General features: G+C 47.5%; 2 protein-coding genes across 2 annotated transcripts; both read left to right on the top strand.

Moving 5' to 3' along the window:
- The first annotated feature begins 4,177 nt into the window (after window positions 1-4,177).
- Window positions 4,178-8,406, top strand: LOC125326828 (alcohol dehydrogenase 1). Its single transcript, XM_048305361.1, has 9 exons — window positions 4,178-4,358; window positions 5,275-5,376; window positions 5,830-5,971; window positions 6,068-6,155; window positions 6,268-6,487; window positions 6,619-6,879; window positions 7,160-7,295; window positions 7,601-7,739; window positions 8,158-8,406. The coding sequence occupies exons 1-9, from the start codon at window positions 4,341-4,343 to the stop codon at window positions 8,180-8,182; spliced, it is 1,131 nt and encodes a 376-aa protein (XP_048161318.1). The 5' UTR covers window positions 4,178-4,340; the 3' UTR covers window positions 8,183-8,406.
- Window positions 8,407-12,765: 4,359 nt separating this feature from the next.
- Window positions 12,766-17,625, top strand: LOC125326816 (alcohol dehydrogenase 1-like). Its single transcript, XM_048305333.1, has 9 exons — window positions 12,766-12,951; window positions 13,868-13,969; window positions 14,174-14,315; window positions 15,287-15,374; window positions 15,487-15,706; window positions 15,838-16,098; window positions 16,379-16,514; window positions 16,820-16,958; window positions 17,377-17,625. Exons 1-9 carry the CDS (start codon window positions 12,934-12,936, stop codon window positions 17,399-17,401), a joined length of 1,131 nt encoding a protein of 376 aa, XP_048161290.1. The 5' UTR covers window positions 12,766-12,933; the 3' UTR covers window positions 17,402-17,625.
- Window positions 17,626-17,875: the final 250 nt, after the last annotated feature.

Here is a 17,875-nt window from a genome sequence, read left to right as displayed (position 1 = left end):
TTTGAATGTGGAATGATCTATTCAATACCTGGTCTACTGATACCTGACAGGATGAGCCTTTCTCAGAAGGGAAAAGGAGTTCTAGCACAGGAGCTAGCAGGGCTATTTGACAGAATTTAGTCTGGAAAGGGGAAAGGGAAAATACAAGGCTGGCCAGTGATGAACAGTGGGATTGTGCACCAAAACTTGAGGAAAGGAGCACTAATGGGATCACTCAATCTGCTGCACAAGTCTTGGCTACAAAGTACCACACGTGGAAACATTTCTGTAACAATTAAGGCAGCTTGAGGAACAAACAATGATGACCTGGAAGCTTTTGCCCAGTCCCAGAGACTTGATATCATTGGCATAAGTGAAACCTGGTGGGACAAGTCCTGTCACTGAAGTTGGATGGTTACAGGCTCTCCAGGAGGCAAAGGCAGGGCTGAAGAGGCAGGGGGGTGCCACTATATGTAATAGAATAGGTTGGAATGTAGGGAGCTCTCAGTTGGCAAAGGCACAGTTAAAAGCCTCTGGGTGAGAGTCAAGGGGCAAACAAATATTATGTGGATGTCACTGTGGCTGTCACTGCAGACCTATGGACAGGACGATGATGCCAATCAATTATTCTTTGAGTAACTAAGGGAGGCATCCAAGTCGACTGCCCTTGTCCTTATGGGGGACTTCAATTTGCCAGACACTAACTGGGAGCATCACACAGGTGGTACAACCCAGGTCAAAAGACTCCTAAGAAACATGGATGACAGCTTTAGGGAACCAACTCAGAAAGATGCTGTCCTTCCTTGACCTGCTGCTTGTCAACAGAGAGGATCTCGTGCGCACAGTGGCTGGTGGCCGTCTTGGCCCCATCTCAGCTGGGTGAATGCTGCAGCCCCACCCAAAGCCCAGAAGGGAACCCACCCCTGCTGCTGCTCTCTGGTCTTGCTCTCAGGACCACAATGTGTTTTGCTACAATGAAATTATCCCAATGCAAAACCTGTCACTCCAACATCTTTCATTTAAGCAGGAGGATTTCTTATCACTTTGCTTTGCATCATTTTCTCCTAATTTTTCCTGCTTTGATTCACGTTTGTCCTCTTTAGATCCTGATCTTAGACTGGTGGCTTTTCTCATGGTCTAGTTTTGATCTTGGAACAACCTCAGAGAAATTTACAGACTGGAACTGGGAAGAGACATTACATGTGCATTTATGTCCCACCACACAAATGTGGGTGCTAGAGGTGCTATACCTAGGCTGTCAGAAACTACAAAGCAAAATTCCTCCTTACATTGCAGAGTGAAATTCTGTAGGAGATACTACGATCACAGCTGGTCTGGCAATGAAATTCGTTCTGAGCACAAGTTGAGATATTCCATCATTCTGTGATAGCAGGCACTGAAAATCAGCCTTTTTTTTTTAGAGTCCTGTTCTCTATTTTAACATTTTTTTCCCTCGGCCATTCTCCTTCATTAGGGTGAACAGAATCAATTGTTCATTTTAACAGACCTTTATCAGTATTTTTGTTACATCTCTGCTATGTGCAATATATCAAGGTGGATCTAACTCTCACTTTCCTTACCTCATTTGCCTCATTCTGCTATCCTTTTCTAGGAGCTACACAATATTTCTGTCCTAATGGAAATCCAAGCAACAGGGCATCTTGTAGAATAGCAAATTATTAGTCCTGCTAACAAATGCAAAGCCACACCTGCTAGGATATGATCTAGTTTGTTCTTCACAGTGGAATGCCAAAATCTTCTCTGAAACAGGTGCCAGTTACACTCTGGACAACTACTTAATGCTGAGCCATTAATAAAGTCATTAAAGCCTGCCTTTGTCTTTTAATTAAAAATTATTGAAGCCTTGGAACTGCTGCAGGCAGGGGAAAAGATAAGATTTGTGCTTAGCCCTCATAAGTGAATTTCAGAGTCTATTCCACAGAGATTTCTGTCAAATATTCTTCCATTTTTCCACCTCTTTGATATAGACAGCAAACAACCCAAACATAAACAGAGGGACAGAAAACTGACTACCAAGATGCAGACAGACACCTTGAGGTCTGTGCCTGTCTGTACAAACATCTGAACATCTGACCTCACAGATCAGCTCTTGAAACTCGTAAAATACATGAATACATACAGCAAGTCAGGATAGAATACATGGATACGTACAGCAAGCCATATTCTAGAACGTAGATAGACAGGATCTGCCATTAAAAAGTTAATCATTAAATCCATGCCTGCTGACATACAAGTTTGATCTTATTTTCTCTCTACTACATGGATAAGAAAAAAAAACAACCACCACCTCATGTCTGAAACATACACAAAGCTGCACAGCGACAGGATGTCACTATCAACTCCCTGCAACAGGTACATACATTTTGAATGTTTTGCAGAGGTGCCAGCCTTCCGTGGCACTTCACAACTGCAAGCAGGGCAGACAGCAATTCTGAAATCTATGTTGTCTTCACATCAACGGTGGCTGTGCAAGTTTGATGGACTAGAGCATCACATACATGTCTTGAGGAGAAATAGTAGTACACATTGGAAAGATGTTTTTACAACTGTTGTACGGGTTATACACTCAACAGCGGATACTAGACATGTCCTAAGCACCATGAGATACCAGTACATGTAGCACATTTATGTCCTTCTGTGTGAGATGAAATCATAAGCCATAGGCATGGAATGCTGTCTAGGAAGCAGGTGAATTATTTCATTCTCCGTTACGGGACTTTTAAAATTTGTTGGTTTCAGCTTCAAACACTGCCAACCATATGGGATATCAGCCATACAGCATTTGTCCTCTGGAACTGCTTTCCAGCTCTTGTGCGATGCAGAAAATGGAATGGGAATCAAAGCCAACTAAGCTGTGTCCCAAGAGCTGAATACAGCAGGTCTGTCTGAACAGCCTAGAGAGTATTTTTGGTTTTGGCTAAGCACTTAAATCAGTCCGCTTTCAGACTGAAGTGAGGATTGCAAGGCACAGGAAAGTACATGGAAATCTTGGAGAACCACCATATCTCTGCTCCACCTGGTGGGTGACCTGATAGGATAACAGGCATGAAAGAGAGTAGGTTTAGATCAGATATTAGGAAGAAATTCTTTACTGTGAGAGTGCTGAGGCACTGGAACAGGCTGAGGAGAAGTTGTGGATGCCCCATCCCTGGAAATGTTGGATGGAACTATGACCAATTTTGTCTAGTGAGAGGTGCTCCTGCCCATGGAAGAGGGTTGGAACAACATGATCTTTCCCACCCTTCCAACCCAACACATTTGGTGATTTTGTGAAGGGCATGTGAATCAACTGTAGAGCTGAGTGTGCTAAGTTTGAGTCTACAGAGCAATGCCCTCCTGATTCACGAATGCTGCATTTTTTTCTGATCACATCTAATCCTTTGCGCATCCAAATGTCAAGAGATGTCTTTTCATTTCATACAAAATATTAATATAGGCAAAGTCTTGCTCAATAGCTCAAGAGGTAACTTCTTCTCATTATAGCATTCTAAATGGTTCCTGATCCAAAAAGGGAGTTTATGTCATTAGTGGGAGTGTTCTAGGGAACTGCCCCATTCCTAGGTTTGCAAAAGTGTTCATTTCAGACAAAAAGAAGGAGGATTCCTTTCTAAACGTGGCGGTTACGTCGCACTCTGAGTGCTCATTATAGCCTCGTCCTCCAACAATCTCTTGCTCATCCAATCCCTGCAATACATCACTTTGTCCAATGCCTCAGCAGAAAACAGCTCTGGGGGAACCTGAAAAGCCAGCGAGAGTGAAGCCACTTACAAACCTGGTTACACAGGAGTGAAGCAAATGTGTCCTTGGAAAAAAAATCTCCTTCTGACTGACACATTCTGCCCTTGCTGCTCTGGTGAAAATAACTGCAATACCATAGACAGTAAAGCTGAAACCCAGGAGGACACGTGGGTTTGTCCACCACACCACGTCTTCACTGCTCTTTTTTTTAATTTTTAATCCCTTTGCAAATATTGTGGTGTGAAGGGCCACCAGGTCCAATATGGCAAAAAGGGGACTCTGAGGAAGCCCAGGTAGTGCCACAAATCTCCTCCCTCCACACCTGCCAGAAGCCAATTGGAGGGAAAAAAAGTCTTTCTGAGCTCTCTGAGCTTTTCAGGCAGGGAGGGCAGAGAACAGCCCAAGGGCAGGGTCACTGATAAAAGCCTCCCTGGAGGACTTCAGCCCCCATCCATCTCCCTGTCGATATCCAGCTCCTCCCCTCAGCACTCCCTGAGCTCCTGAGAATCCAGCATCCGACACACATTAACCAGCGCAACACAGGGCAGCGGCAGCTTCCCTCCAGCCTGCCACAGCGACGGACACAGCTCTGCTAAGACCACATGGCCACTGCGGGAAAAGTAAGGACATCGCAATTCCCATCTCCCTTTCCCTCCTGGGTGCCCTGCTCTTGGCAAAATCCTCTGCAAAAGGCTCAGCCTGCACGCCACTCTGCATGCCCTCTTTCCTCCAGCCTTACTCCCCCAGCTCTTCCAAATCCCCGTGAGTTTCACCAGCTTCTGCTTTCAGACAACTGCACGTGTCCATACCTGCAGTAGGTAGTGCGTTCCCCCTCTGTCCTGCCCAGCTGCTCAGGAGACAAAATATGGAATTGTGTTGCTCTGAAAAGCACCCTCCTGCTCAATCCCACTCTCTGCTCCTGCTCTGGCAGCAAACGTGGCTCTTCAGTGGTGCCCTCTTCAGCCACTCACCTCCTCCACTCAGCCTTGGCCACGGCAATACCCTTTTCAAGTTGCAAGATACATTTTGCTGATGACAAACTGCTTTCAGTTAAACAGGGAAGGGTTTGAGCGATGTCACACGCAAATCAAACCTTGGTAAAGGGAAAAGAATTATCGAGTTGCCAATCAGATGGGGACAATTCCATAACCACTCTCACTCACCTTCAGACCAGTGTCTTACAAGGCTGACATCAAAGCTCTCCATAGACATTTCCACTAGGTAGGGTCCACAGTCCCGATGAGAGCACAATCTGGCCAGTAACATATGGCGATGTTATGAAAAATCCACAAAAGCTATCACAACCCAATAATTTTCCAAGGCTATACCTGATACTCTTTGGGTGACAAACCACAAATGGGGTTTCCTCAGACCTTAAACTAGGCCAGTGTTTATTCAACATCACTTGCTCTCAGGTGCAGCTGAGGATCACCAAGTTTGAACACCTGGGGTTCAGGTGATTGCAGGATGACTTCCCCCAATTGTGTGCTAAAGGCAAATGTTCCCATGCAATGTAATCCTCTCGGTTGCTTCCAGGTTATCAGGTGCAGAGCTGCTGTTGCCTGGGCTCCGGGAAAACCACTCTCTGTTGAGGAGGTGGAAGTTGCACCCCCAAAGGCAGGGGAAGTCCGGATCAAGGTAAAAACACATTTCAATAATTTTTTCTCCCTTGTGGGAGTTGCTCTTCTTGCGGCTGTACCTTGAATACAACTCAGAGATCTGTGTCCTCCAAGGGTATTTAATTGTCCGGAGCTGCCTTGACTCAAATGCACCGTTGCCAGGGGCTCCCTTTCAGAGTAGTCCTTGCCTAAACTGTCACACAGGAATTCCTGCCTCCAGCCTTTGCTCTGCTGGACAGGCCCCTGGGACCCACACTGTGGCCTCCCTTCCAATTTCACCTCCAGCTCCATGAAGAGGAAAGCCACATGGAGCATTCAGACTGAGCAGAAGTGGGAAGCCCAGCCTGGGCTCAGCGTGCTGCCATGGAGTGCCAGCACTGACTCAGGGGACATCATAACATCCCTGTGAAAATTGCTTCCACAAACTGAGTATGACAAAAGCAAGGACATCTACTCTTTCCTCTCCAAACAGATCGTGGCCACAGGCATCTGTCGCACAGATGAACATCTTCTGCAAGGCTGCTTTCCCAATGCAGAATTCCCAGTTATCCCTGGCCATGAAGGAGCTGGGATTGTGGAAAGCATTGGAGAAGGAGTGACCTCTATGAAACCAGGTAACTGACACACACACAAACACATGCCCAGGAATCAGCTCTCACAGAGAAAGCACCCTTAGGGCTATTCTAACACAGGATGTTGTTTTCCTCTAGGTGACAAAGTCATCCCACTCTGCGTGCCTCAGTGTGGGAAATGCAGCTTCTGCCTAAATCCCGAATCCAACTTCTGCCAGAAGTGCCAGTGAGTTTGCTTTCCCTTTCCCTACACCTACATGGGATTGACTTCATGAAAAGTCTGAAACCCCCATCAGTGCTTTACACAAAGAAATGTGAATACTTGCATCTCCCCGCAGTATCTCTGAACCACAAAACCTGCTGCCTGACAAGACCAGCCGCTTCTCTTGCAAAGGGAAGCAGATCCACCACTTCATGTGGGTCAGCACCTTTGCAGAATACACCGTGGTCCCAGAGTACTCCGTTGCCAAGATAGATGCTGCAGCACCTCTGGACAAAGTCTGCTTGTTTGGCTGTGGATTTTCCACAGGCTACGGGGCCGCCATCAACACAGCCAAGGTTGGTATTCAGGCGTGTTTAGCACCCCATGGCCACCCTTGCAAACCTATCAATCCTGTGCAAAAGAAACCTTCCCCTCCTCCTCTTGCTCCTCTTCCCACTGGAGACTCACAGGGCCCCATGCTGTGCAGGTAAAACCAGGCTCCACCTGTGCCGTCTTCGGCCTCGGAGGAGTTGGCCTCTCTGTTGTCATGGGCTGCAAGGAGGCTGGAGCTTCCCGCATCATTGCCGTGGACATCAACAAGGACAAGTTTGCCAAGGCCAAGGAGCTGGGAGCCACCGACTGCATCAACCCTCGAGACTTCAAGAAGCCCATCCAGGAGGTGCTCACTGAGATGACCGGGCATGGCGTGGACTATTCCTTTGAGGTCACCGGGCATGCGGACACCATGGTAGGTGACACTTTCAGCACCTGTCCTCCCTCCCACATCATCACAGGCTCCTCTTGGGACACCATGGGAAGTTCCTTGCCTGCTGCCAGCACTGCTGGGCACATCGTTGTGAGACAAAACAGTGTACAAGTCTTAAAAGAGGCCCCAGGCTCTCCAGGTCTGCTCCACAAGGGGGGATGTGTTTTCAGATTACCAGGGAGGGGCAGAAGACTGCACAAAAAGAACACTTTCCTAACCAACTCATCAGGGCTCTCTCTAATTCACCTCTCTGTCCCATCAGATTGCTGCCTTGGCTTCCTGCAATATGAGCACTGGCGTCTGTGTCATGGTTGGGGAACTCGATTCTGGTTCAGAGATATCCATTGATCCCATGCTTCTGCTGACTGGGCGTACTTGGAAGGGGACTGTGCTGGGAGGTATAAGACTTATGAAAACATTTCAAATATTTCAGCTTTTCTTTTCATGGTGGTTGACAAATCATAGTAAAGAGGGTTTTCAAGTAAAAGACAACTTAAGAGGAGCACTGCATTTCCACCAGATTAAACATTAGCATTACACATGAAAATAAACCTCTGCTTCTTTCACACGGGACCTCACTCATCCAAAAGAGCAGAAAGTCTCTCACAAGGGACTGGCACCAGTCCTGACCCTCACTGTAACACTACCTTACCAAAACAGCCTTTCTCCCATTATTCATGCAGCCGCTTTCTCCTGTTTCTAGGCTGGAAGATGAGAGAATGCCTCCCCAAATTAGTTTCCAGCTATTTGGAGAAGAAATTCAATTCAGACTTGCTGATCACACACACGCTGCCATTCGCTAGAGTGAACGAGGGATTTGAGTTGTTACGTGCAGGCAAAAGGTGAGACCCTGGCCAGCAGGAGCCAGGTTCAGCAAACCTGAACACCTCCTCCTAAAATTCCAACAGGCAGAGCATGCAACACTGGCTTCCCAAAGAGCACCTGAGCCTTTGAGGAAGCAGGGCCTCACAGCTGAGTGTTGGCAAGATCTGCCATAGCCCAGAGGGAAGAGCCCACGTTCAGCACAGGGAACCCTCCTGCTCATGGTTCAGCTCGGCACAGATCCAGTGGCCTTATCCCCTGAGGGGTTCCCCTCAGCAACGATCTGAAGGCTGCCCCGCTGCTGCACATCTCGTGCAGCTCCGTTAGGAAGAGGCTGGATGACAAAGAAGGTGGCCAGGGGGCCCCAGGCACACCTGCCTGCCCCACTGAGCCTGCTCCTGAGCTGCAGCAAACCCTCCCTTCCCTTCCACTTTTCAGCATCCGCAGTGTCCTGCTCTTCTGAAGGACACAGTTGTGGGAAGCTGAGCAGAGGGACCGGTGCAGCAGATGCTCTCCTGGCCCAGGCCCTTCTCAACCAGCACCTCACCTTGTGGGGCACAAGGAGACAAGAATGAGGAACTCACCTGTGCTGGTGCTGCTGCTGATCCTCCTGTGCCTGGACAAGACCCAGAAGGATGTCTCTCCCAAGAAAACACTTTCACTAATAAAGGTTTTCCATCAAACTCATCCCATGCAGTGCACTCAATCAACAGAGACTCCAGGGCCTTGGGACGATTGGTTGATGGATCAGGAACACAGGAAGTGATTTCCTTGATCCTATCAGTAACAAGCAATTATATTGGGAGGAATAGGCAGATCCATCAGGTCAGTGCATGGCTCCGAGGCTGGTGTAAGCAAAAAAATGTTGGGTTTTTTGAATGTGGAATGATCTATTCAATACCTGGTCTACTGATACCTGACAGGATGAGCCTTTCTCAGAAGGGAAAAGGAGTTCTAGCACAGGAGCTAGCAGGGCTATTTGACAGAATTTAGTCTGGAAAGGGGAAAGGGAAAATACAAGGCTGGCCAGTGATGAACAGTGGGATTGTGCACCAAAACTTGAGGAAAGGAGCACTAATGGGATCACTCAATCTGCTGCACAAGTCTTGGCTACAAAGTACCACACGTGGAAACATTTCTGTAACAATTAAGGCAGCTTGAGGAACAAACAATGATGACCTGGAAGCTTTTGCCCAGTCCCAGAGACTTGATATCATTGGCATAAGTGAAACCTGGTGGGACAAGTCCTGTCACTGAAGTTGGATGGTTACAGGCTCTCCAGGAGGCAAAGGCAGGGCTGAAGAGGCAGGGGGGTGCCACTATATGTAATAGAATAGGTTGGAATGTAGGGAGCTCTCAGTTGGCAAAGGCACAGTTAAAAGCCTCTGGGTGAGAGTCAAGGGGCAAACAAATATTATGTGGATGTCACTGTGGCTGTCACTGCAGACCTATGGACAGGACGATGATGCCAATCAATTATTCTTTGAGTAACTAAGGGAGGCATCCAAGTCGACTGCCCTTGTCCTTATGGGGGACTTCAATTTGCCAGACACTAACTGGGAGCATCACACAGGTGGTACAACCCAGGTCAAAAGACTCCTAAGAAACATGGATGACAGCTTTAGGGAACCAACTCAGAAAGATGCTGTCCTTCCTTGACCTGCTGCTTGTCAACAGAGAGGATCTCGTGCGCACAGTGGCTGGTGGCCGTCTTGGCCCCATCTCAGCTGGGTGAATGCTGCAGCCCCACCCAAAGCCCAGAAGGGAACCCACCCCTGCTGCTGCTCTCTGGTCTTGCTCTCAGGACCACAATGTGTTTTGCTACAATGAAATTATCCCAATGCAAAACCTATCACTCCAACATCTTTCATTTAAGCAGGAGGATTTCTTATCACTTTGCTTTGCATCATTTTCTCCTAATTTTTCCTGCTTTGATTCACGTTTGTCCTCTTTAGATCCTGATCTTAGACTGGTGGCTTTTCTCATGGTCTAGTTTTGATCTTGGAACAACCTCAGAGAAATTTACAGACTGGAACTGGGAAGAGACATTACATGTGCATTTATGTCCCACCACACAAATGTGGGTGCTAGAGGTGCTATACCTAGGCTGTCAGAAACTACAAAGCAAAATTCCTCCTTACATTGCAGAGTGAAATTCTGTAGGAGATACTACGATCACAGCTGGTCTGGCAATGAAATTCGTTCTGAGCACAAGTTGAGATATTCCATCACTCTGTGATAGCAGGCACTGAAAATCAGCCTTTTTTTTTTAGAGTCCTGTTCTCTATTTTAACATTTTTTTCCCTCGGCCATTCTCCTTCATTAGGGTGAACAGAATCAATTGTTCATTTTAACAGACCTTTATCAGTATTTTTGTTACATCTCTGCTATGTGCAATATATCAAGGTGGATCTAACTCTCACTTTCCTTACCTCATTTGCCTCATTCTGCTATCCTTTTCTAGGAGCTACACAATATTTCTGTCCTAATGGAAATCCAAGCAACAGGGCATCTTGTAGAATAGCAAATTATTAGTCCTGCTAACAAATGCAAAGCCACACCTGCTAGGATATGATCTAGTTTGTTCTTCACAGTGGAATGCCAAAATCTTCTCTGAAACAGGTGCCAGTTACACTCTGGACAACTACTTAATGCTGAGCCATTAATAAAGTCATTAAAGCCTGCCTTTGTCTTTTAATTAAAAATTATTGAAGCCTTGGAACTGCTGCAGGCAGGGGAAAAGATAAGATTTGTGCTTAGCCCTCATAAGTGAATTTCTGAGTCTATTCCACAGAGATTTCTGTCAAATATTCTTCCATTTTTCCACCTCTTTGATATAGACAGCAAACAACCCAAACATAAACAGAGGGACAGAAAACTGACTACCAAGATGCAGACAGACACCTTGAGGTCTGTGCCTGTCTGTACAAACATCTGAACATCTGACCTCACAGATCAGCTCTTGAAACTCGTAAAATACATGAATACATACAGCAAGTCAGGATAGAATACATGGATACGTACAGCAAGCCATATTCTAGAACGTAGATAGACAGGATCTGCCATTAAAAAGTTAATCATTAAATCCATGCCTGCTGACATACAAGTTTGATCTTATTTTCTCTCTACTACATGGATAAGAAAAAAAAAACAACCACCACCTCATGTCTGAAACATACACAAAGCTGCACAGCGACAGGATGTCACTATCAACTCCCTGCAACAGGTACATACATTTTGAATGTTTTGCAGAGGTGCCAGCCTTCCGTGGCACTTCACAACTGCAAGCAGGGCAGACAGCAATTCTGAAATCTATGTTGTCTTCACATCAACGGTGGCTGTGCAAGTTTGATGGACTAGAGCATCACATACATGTCTTGAGGAGAAATAGTAGTACACATTGGAAAGATGTTTTTACAACTGTTGTACGGGTTATACACTCAACAGCGGATACTAGACATGTCCTAAGCACCATGAGATACCAGTACATGTAGCACATTTATGTCCTTCTGTGTGAGATGAAATCATAAGCCATAGGCATGGAATGCTGTCTAGGAAGCAGGTGAATTATTTCATTCTCCGTTACGGGACTTTTAAAATTTGTTGGTTTCAGCTTCAAACACTGCCAACCATATGGGATATCAGCCATACAGCATTTGTCCTCTGGAACTGCTTTCCAGCTCTTGTGCGATGCAGAAAATGGAATGGGAATCAAAGCCAACTAAGCTGTGTCCCAAGAGCTGAATACAGCAGGTCTGTCTGAACAGCCTAGAGAGTATTTTTGGTTTTGGCTAAGCACTTAAATCAGTCCGCTTTCAGACTGAAGTGAGGATTGCAAGGCACAGGAAAGTACATGGAAATCTTGGAGAACCACCATATCTCTGCTCCACCTGGTGGGTGACCTGATAGGATAACAGGCATGAAAGAGAGTAGGTTTAGATCAGATATTAGGAAGAAATTCTTTACTGTGAGAGTGCTGAGGCACTGGAACAGGCTGAGGAGAAGTTGTGGATGCCCCATCCCTGGAAATGTTGGATGGAACTATGACCAATTTTGTCTAGTGAGAGGTGCTCCTGCCCATGGAAGAGGGTTGGAACAACATGATCTTTCCCACCCTTCCAACCCAACACATTTGGTGATTTTGTGAAGGGCATGTGAATCAACTGTAGAGCTGAGTGTGCTAAGTTTGAGTCTACAGAGCAATGCCCTCCTGATTCACGAATGCTGCATTTTTTTCTGATCACATCTAATCCTTTGCGCATCCAAATGTCAAGAGATGTCTTTTCATTTCATACAAAATATTAATATAGGCAAAGTCTTGCTCAATAGCTCAAGAGGTAACTTCTTCTCATTATAGCATTCTAAATGGTTCCTGATCCAAAAAGGGAGTTTATGTCATTAGTGGGAGTGTTCTAGGGAACTGCCCCATTCCTAGGTTTGCAAAAGTGTTCATTTCGGACAAAAAGAAGGAGGATTCCTTTCTAAACGTGGCGGTTACGTCGCACTCTGAGTGCTCATTATAGCCTCGTCCTCCAACAATCTCTTGCTCATCCAATCCCTGCAATACATCACTTTGTCCAATGCCTCAGCAGAAAACAGCTCTGGGGGAACCTGAAAAGCCAGCGAGAGTGAAGCCACTTACAAACCTGGTTACACAGGAGTGAAGCAAATGTGTCCTTGGAAAAAAAATCTCCTTCTGACTGACACATTCTGCCCTTGCTGCTCTGGTGAAAATAACTGCAATACCATAGACAGTAAAGCTGAAACCCAGGAGGACACGTGGGTTTGTCCACCACACCACGTCTTCACTGCTCTTTTTTTTAATTTTTAATCCTTTTGCAAATATTGTGGTGTGAAGGGCCACCAGGTCCAATATGGCAAAAAGGGGACTCTGAGGAAGCCCAGGTAGTGCCACAAATCTCCTCCCTCTACACCTGCCAGAAGCCAATTGGAGGGAAAAAAAGTCTTTCTGAGCTCTCTGAGCTTTTCAGGCAGGGAGGGCAGAGAACAGCCCAAGGGCAGGGTCACTGATAAAAGCCTCCCTGGAGGACTTCAGCCCCCATCCATCTCCCTGTCGATATCCAGCTCCTCCCCTCAGCACTCCCTGAGCTCCTGAGAATCCAGCATCCGACACACATTAACCAGCGCAACACAGGGCAGCGGCAGCTTCCCTCCAGCCTGCCACAGCGACGGACACAGCTCTGCTAAGACCACATGGCCACTGCGGGAAAAGTAAGGACATCGCAATTCCCATCTCCCTTTCCCTCCTGGGTGCCCTGCTCTTGGCAAAATCCTCTGCAAAAGGCTCAGCCTGCACGCCACTCTGCATGCCCTCTTTCCTCCAGCCTTACTCCCCCAGCTCTTCCAAATCCCCGTGAGTTTCACCAGCTTCTGCTTTCAGACAACTGCACGTGTCCATACCTGCAGTAGGTAGTGCGTTCCCCCTCTGTCCTGCCCAGCTGCTCAGGAGACAAAATATGGAATTGTGTTGCTCTGAAAAGCACCCTCCTGCTCAATCCCACTCTCTGCTCCTGCTCTGGCAGCAAACGTGGCTCTTCAGTGGTGCCCTCTTCAGCCACTCACCTCCTCCACTCAGCCTTGGCCACGGCAATACCCTTTTCAAGTTGCAAGCTACATTTTGCTGATGTCAAACTGCTTTCAGTTAAACAGGGAAGGGTTTGAGCGATGTCACACGCAAATCAAACCTTGGTAAAGGGAAAAGAATTATCGAGTTGCCAATCAGATGGGGACAATTCCATAACCACTCTCACTCACCTTCAGACCAGTGTCTTACAAGGCTGACATCAAAGCTCTCCATAGACATTTCCACTAGGTAGGGTCCACAGTCCCGATGAGAGCACAATCTGGCCAGTAACATATGGCGATGTTATGAAAAATCCACAAAAGCTATCACAACCCAATAATTTTCCAAGGCTATACCTGATACTCTTTGGGTGACAAACCACAAATGGGGTTTCCTCAGACCTTAAACTAGGCCAGTGTTTATTCAACATCACTTGCTCTCAGGTGCAGCTGAGGATCACCAAGTTTGAACACCTGGGGTTCAGGTGATTGCAGGATGACTTCCCCCAGTTGTGTGCTAAAGGCAAATGTTCCTATGCAATGTAATCCTCTCGGTTGCTTCCAGGTTATCAGGTGCAGAGCTGCTGTTGCCTGGGCTCCGGGAAAACCACTCTCTGTTGAGGAGGTGGAAGTTGCACCCCCAAAGGCAGGGGAAGTCCGGATCAAGGTAAAAACACATTTCAATAATTTTTTCTCCCTTGTGGGAGTTGCTCTTCTTGCGGCTGTACCTTGAATACAACTCAGAGATCTGTGTCCACCCATGGGCCTTAACCGTCCAGAGTAGTTCTGTGGAAAATCCTTCCACAAACTGAGATAAACAGAGGCTGTACTATTTCTAAAAACCACCATTTACTTTTTCTTCTCCAAACAGATTGTGGCCACAGGCATCTGTCACACAGATGAACACATTTTGACAGGTTCCTTTCCTAATGTGGAATTCCCAGTTATCCCAGGCCACAAAGGAGCTGGGATTGTGGAAAGCATTGGAGAAGGAGTGACCTCTGTGAAACCAGGTAACCACCAGACACTCAAACGCACACCCAGGATTCAGGACTCAAAGCTCTGCCAGGTGCTCAGAAACTTCTCCCTGCTCCTGAGTCAGTGGTTCAAAACCTGACTGCACACTCATTGCACTGGACTCTCATGTCCACTTTCCCAATCTGTTCCTCATGTACACGAGTGGGGCCTAGAGCATTTCATCCTCACAGGGAAAGCAGAGGGTTCATGGTAGGTGTTCCAGTTTGGACAAATTTAGAAATATATCCTCTGAGAGAAGGCACAACCACCCCTCCCCCACCAGGTTCGGGAAAAAAAAAATTTTCCTCGAAGGAAAGTGAAGGAAATAAAACTATTTATTTAACAAACACACAGGAAAGGAAAATAATGCTAAATAAAAAAAAATCTGTCACTGTGGGGAAAAAAAACCTGGGAAAGTGTTAGAGTCCTCCCTTTGGTCTACTCAGAGCTGGGGCTTGGCCCAGGGCCAGGCCCTCTGTGCCCGGTGGAAAGTCCTCCTGATGTGCTCTGATGTTAAAGCAATCAAGCAGTCCAGTAGAAAAGGGGAAAAATCCGAAATTCCAGGGAAGGAAAAATTCAACTCTCAGTCTCTCTGCGGAGAAAAAGCAGCTGAACCACTGGCCAAAAAGCTGTTCGGGGAGCAGCAAGCCGGGTGCTTCCTCCCTCCCCTGCCGAAGCTGGGAAAACCAATTGCTATCTGTGTGTGACCTTGAACAAGCTGCAAAATGCTTTGAAAAAGTTTTGCTCAGTTTTTTCCTTCCCCCTTTCAGGCTCAGTTTAGAGGCATAGAAAGGCACAAAAACTAATTTCTGGGCATAGGCAGCGATATGGGATACACACCATAAGGTCACCCCAAGACAGTAGGTTGCTGCCATCAGAAAGCTCAGGAGGGGTGGGTGATTCAACAGGCAATGCCCTTAGGGCCTGCTGAGCAAAAGGCACCTAAGAGAGATCCAATTTCTTGCAGGAGACAAAGTCATCCCACTCTGCATGCCTCAGTGTGGGAAATGCAGCTTCTGCCTAAATCCCGAATCCAACTTCTGCCAGAAGTGCCAGTGAGTTTGCTTTCCCTTTCCCTACACCTACATGGGATTGACTTCATGAAAAGTCTGAAACCCCCATCAGTGCTTTACACAAAGAAATGTGAATACTTGCATCTCCCCGCAGTATCTCTGAACCACAAAACCTGCTGCCTGACAAGACCAGCCGCTTCTCTTGCAAAGGGAAGCAGATCCACCACTTCATGTGGGTCAGCACCTTTGCAGAATACACCGTGGTCCCAGAGTACTCCGTTGCCAAGATAGATGCTGCAGCACCTCTGGACAAAGTCTGCTTGTTTGGCTGTGGATTTTCCACAGGCTACGGGGCCGCCATCAACACAGCCAAGGTTGGTATTCAGGCGTGTTTAGCACCCCATGGCCACCCTTGCAAACCTATCAATCCTGTGCAAAAGAAACCTTCCCCTCCTCCTCTTGCTCCTCTTCCCACTGGAGACTCACAGGGCCCCATGCTGTGCAGGTAAAACCAGGCTCCACCTGTGCCGTCTTCGGCCTCGGAGGAGTTGGCCTCTCTGTTGTCATGGGCTGCAAGGAGGCTGGAGCTTCCCGCATCATTGCCGTGGACATCAACAAGGACAAGTTTGCCAAGGCCAAGGAGCTGGGAGCCACCGACTGCATCAACCCTCGAGACTTCAAGAAGCCCATCCAGGAGGTGCTCACTGAGATGACCGGGCATGGCGTGGACTATTCCTTTGAGGTCACCGGGCATGCGGACACCATGGTAGGTGACACTTTCAGCACCTGTCCTCCCTCCCACATCATCACAGGCTCCTCTTGGGACACCATGGGAAGTTCCTTGCCTGCTGCCAGCACTGCTGGGCACATCGTTGTGAGACAAAACAGTGTACAAGTCTTAAAAGAGGCCCCAGGCTCTCCAGGTCTGCTCCACAAGGGGGGATGTGTTTTCAGATTACCAGGGAGGGGCAGAAGACTGCACAAAAAGAACACTTTCCTAACCAACTCATCAGGGCTCTCTCTAATTCACCTCTCTGTCCCATCAGATTGCTGCCTTGGCTTCCTGCAATATGAGCACTGGTGTCTGTGTCATGGTTGGGGTACTGAATTCTGGTTCAGAGATATCCATTGATCCCATGCTTCTGCTGACTGGGCGTACTTGGAAGGGGACTGTGCTGGGAGGTATAAGACTTATGAAAACATTTCAAATATTTCAGCTTTTCTTTTCATGGTGGTTGACAAATCATAGTAAAGAGGGTTTTCAAGTAAAAGACAACTTAAGAGGAGCACTGCATTTCCACCAGATTAAACATTAGCATTACACATGAAAATAAACCTCTGCTTCTTTCACACGGGACCTCACTCATCCAAAAGAGCAGAAAGTCTCTCACAAGGGACTGGCACCAGTCCTGACCCTCACTGTAACACTACCTTACCAAAACAGCCTTTCTCCCATTATTCATGCAGCCGCTTTCTCCTGTTTCTAGGCTGGAAGATGAGAGAATGCCTCCCCAAATTAGTTTCCAGCTATTTGGAGAAGAAATTCAATTCAGACTTGCTGATCACACACACGCTGCCATTCGCTAGCGTGAACGAGGGATTTGAGTTGTTACGTGCAGGCAAAAGGTGAGACCCTGGCCAGCAGGAGCCAGGTTCAGCAAACCTGAACACCTCCTCCTAAAATTCCAACAGGCAGAGCATGCAACACTGGCTTCCCAAAGAGCACCTGAGCCTTTGAGGAAGCAGGGCCTCACAGCTGAGTGTTGGCAAGATCTGCCATAGCCCAGAGGGAAGAGCCCACGTTCAGCACAGGGAACCCTCCTGCTCATGGTTCAGCTCGGCACAGATCCAGTGGCCTTATCCCCTGAGGGGTTCCCCTCAGCAACGATCTGAAGGCTGCCCCGCTGCTGCACATCTCGTGCAGCTCCGTTAGGAAGAGGCTGGATGACAAAGAAGGTGGCCAGGGGGCCCCAGGCACACCTGCCTGCCCCACTGAGCCTGCTCCTGAGCTGCAGCAAACCCTCCCTTCCCTTCCACTTTTCAGCATCCGCAGTGTCCTGCTCTTCTGAAGGACACAGTTGTGGGAAGCTGAGCAGAGGGACCGGTGCAGCAGATGCTCTCCTGGCCCAGGCCCTTCTCAACCAGCACCTCACCTTGTGGGGCACAAGGAGACAAGAATGAGGAACTCACCTGTGCTGGTGCTGCTGCTGATCCTCCTGTGCCTGGACAAGACCCAGAAGGATGTCTCTCCCAAGAAAACACTTTCACTAATAAAGGTTTTCCATCAAACTCATCCCATGCAGTGCACTCAATCAACAGAGACTCCAGGGCCTTGGGACGATTGGTTGATGGATCAGGAACACAGGAAGTGATTTCCTTGATCCTATCAGTAACAAGCAATTATATTGGGAGGAATAGGCAGATCCATCAGGTCAGTGCATGGCTCCGAGGCTGGTGTAAGCAAAAAAATGTTGGGTTTTTTGAATGTGGAATGATCTATTCAATACCTGGTCTACTGATACCTGACAGGATGAGCCTTTCTC

Source organism: Corvus hawaiiensis, chromosome 5, assembly GCF_020740725.1.
Source record: "Corvus hawaiiensis isolate bCorHaw1 chromosome 5, bCorHaw1.pri.cur, whole genome shotgun sequence".
Taxonomy (NCBI): Eukaryota; Metazoa; Chordata; class Aves; order Passeriformes; family Corvidae; genus Corvus; species Corvus hawaiiensis.
Note: the sequence above shows the minus strand (reverse complement) of the source record. Positions and strands in the feature narration are given on the sequence as shown.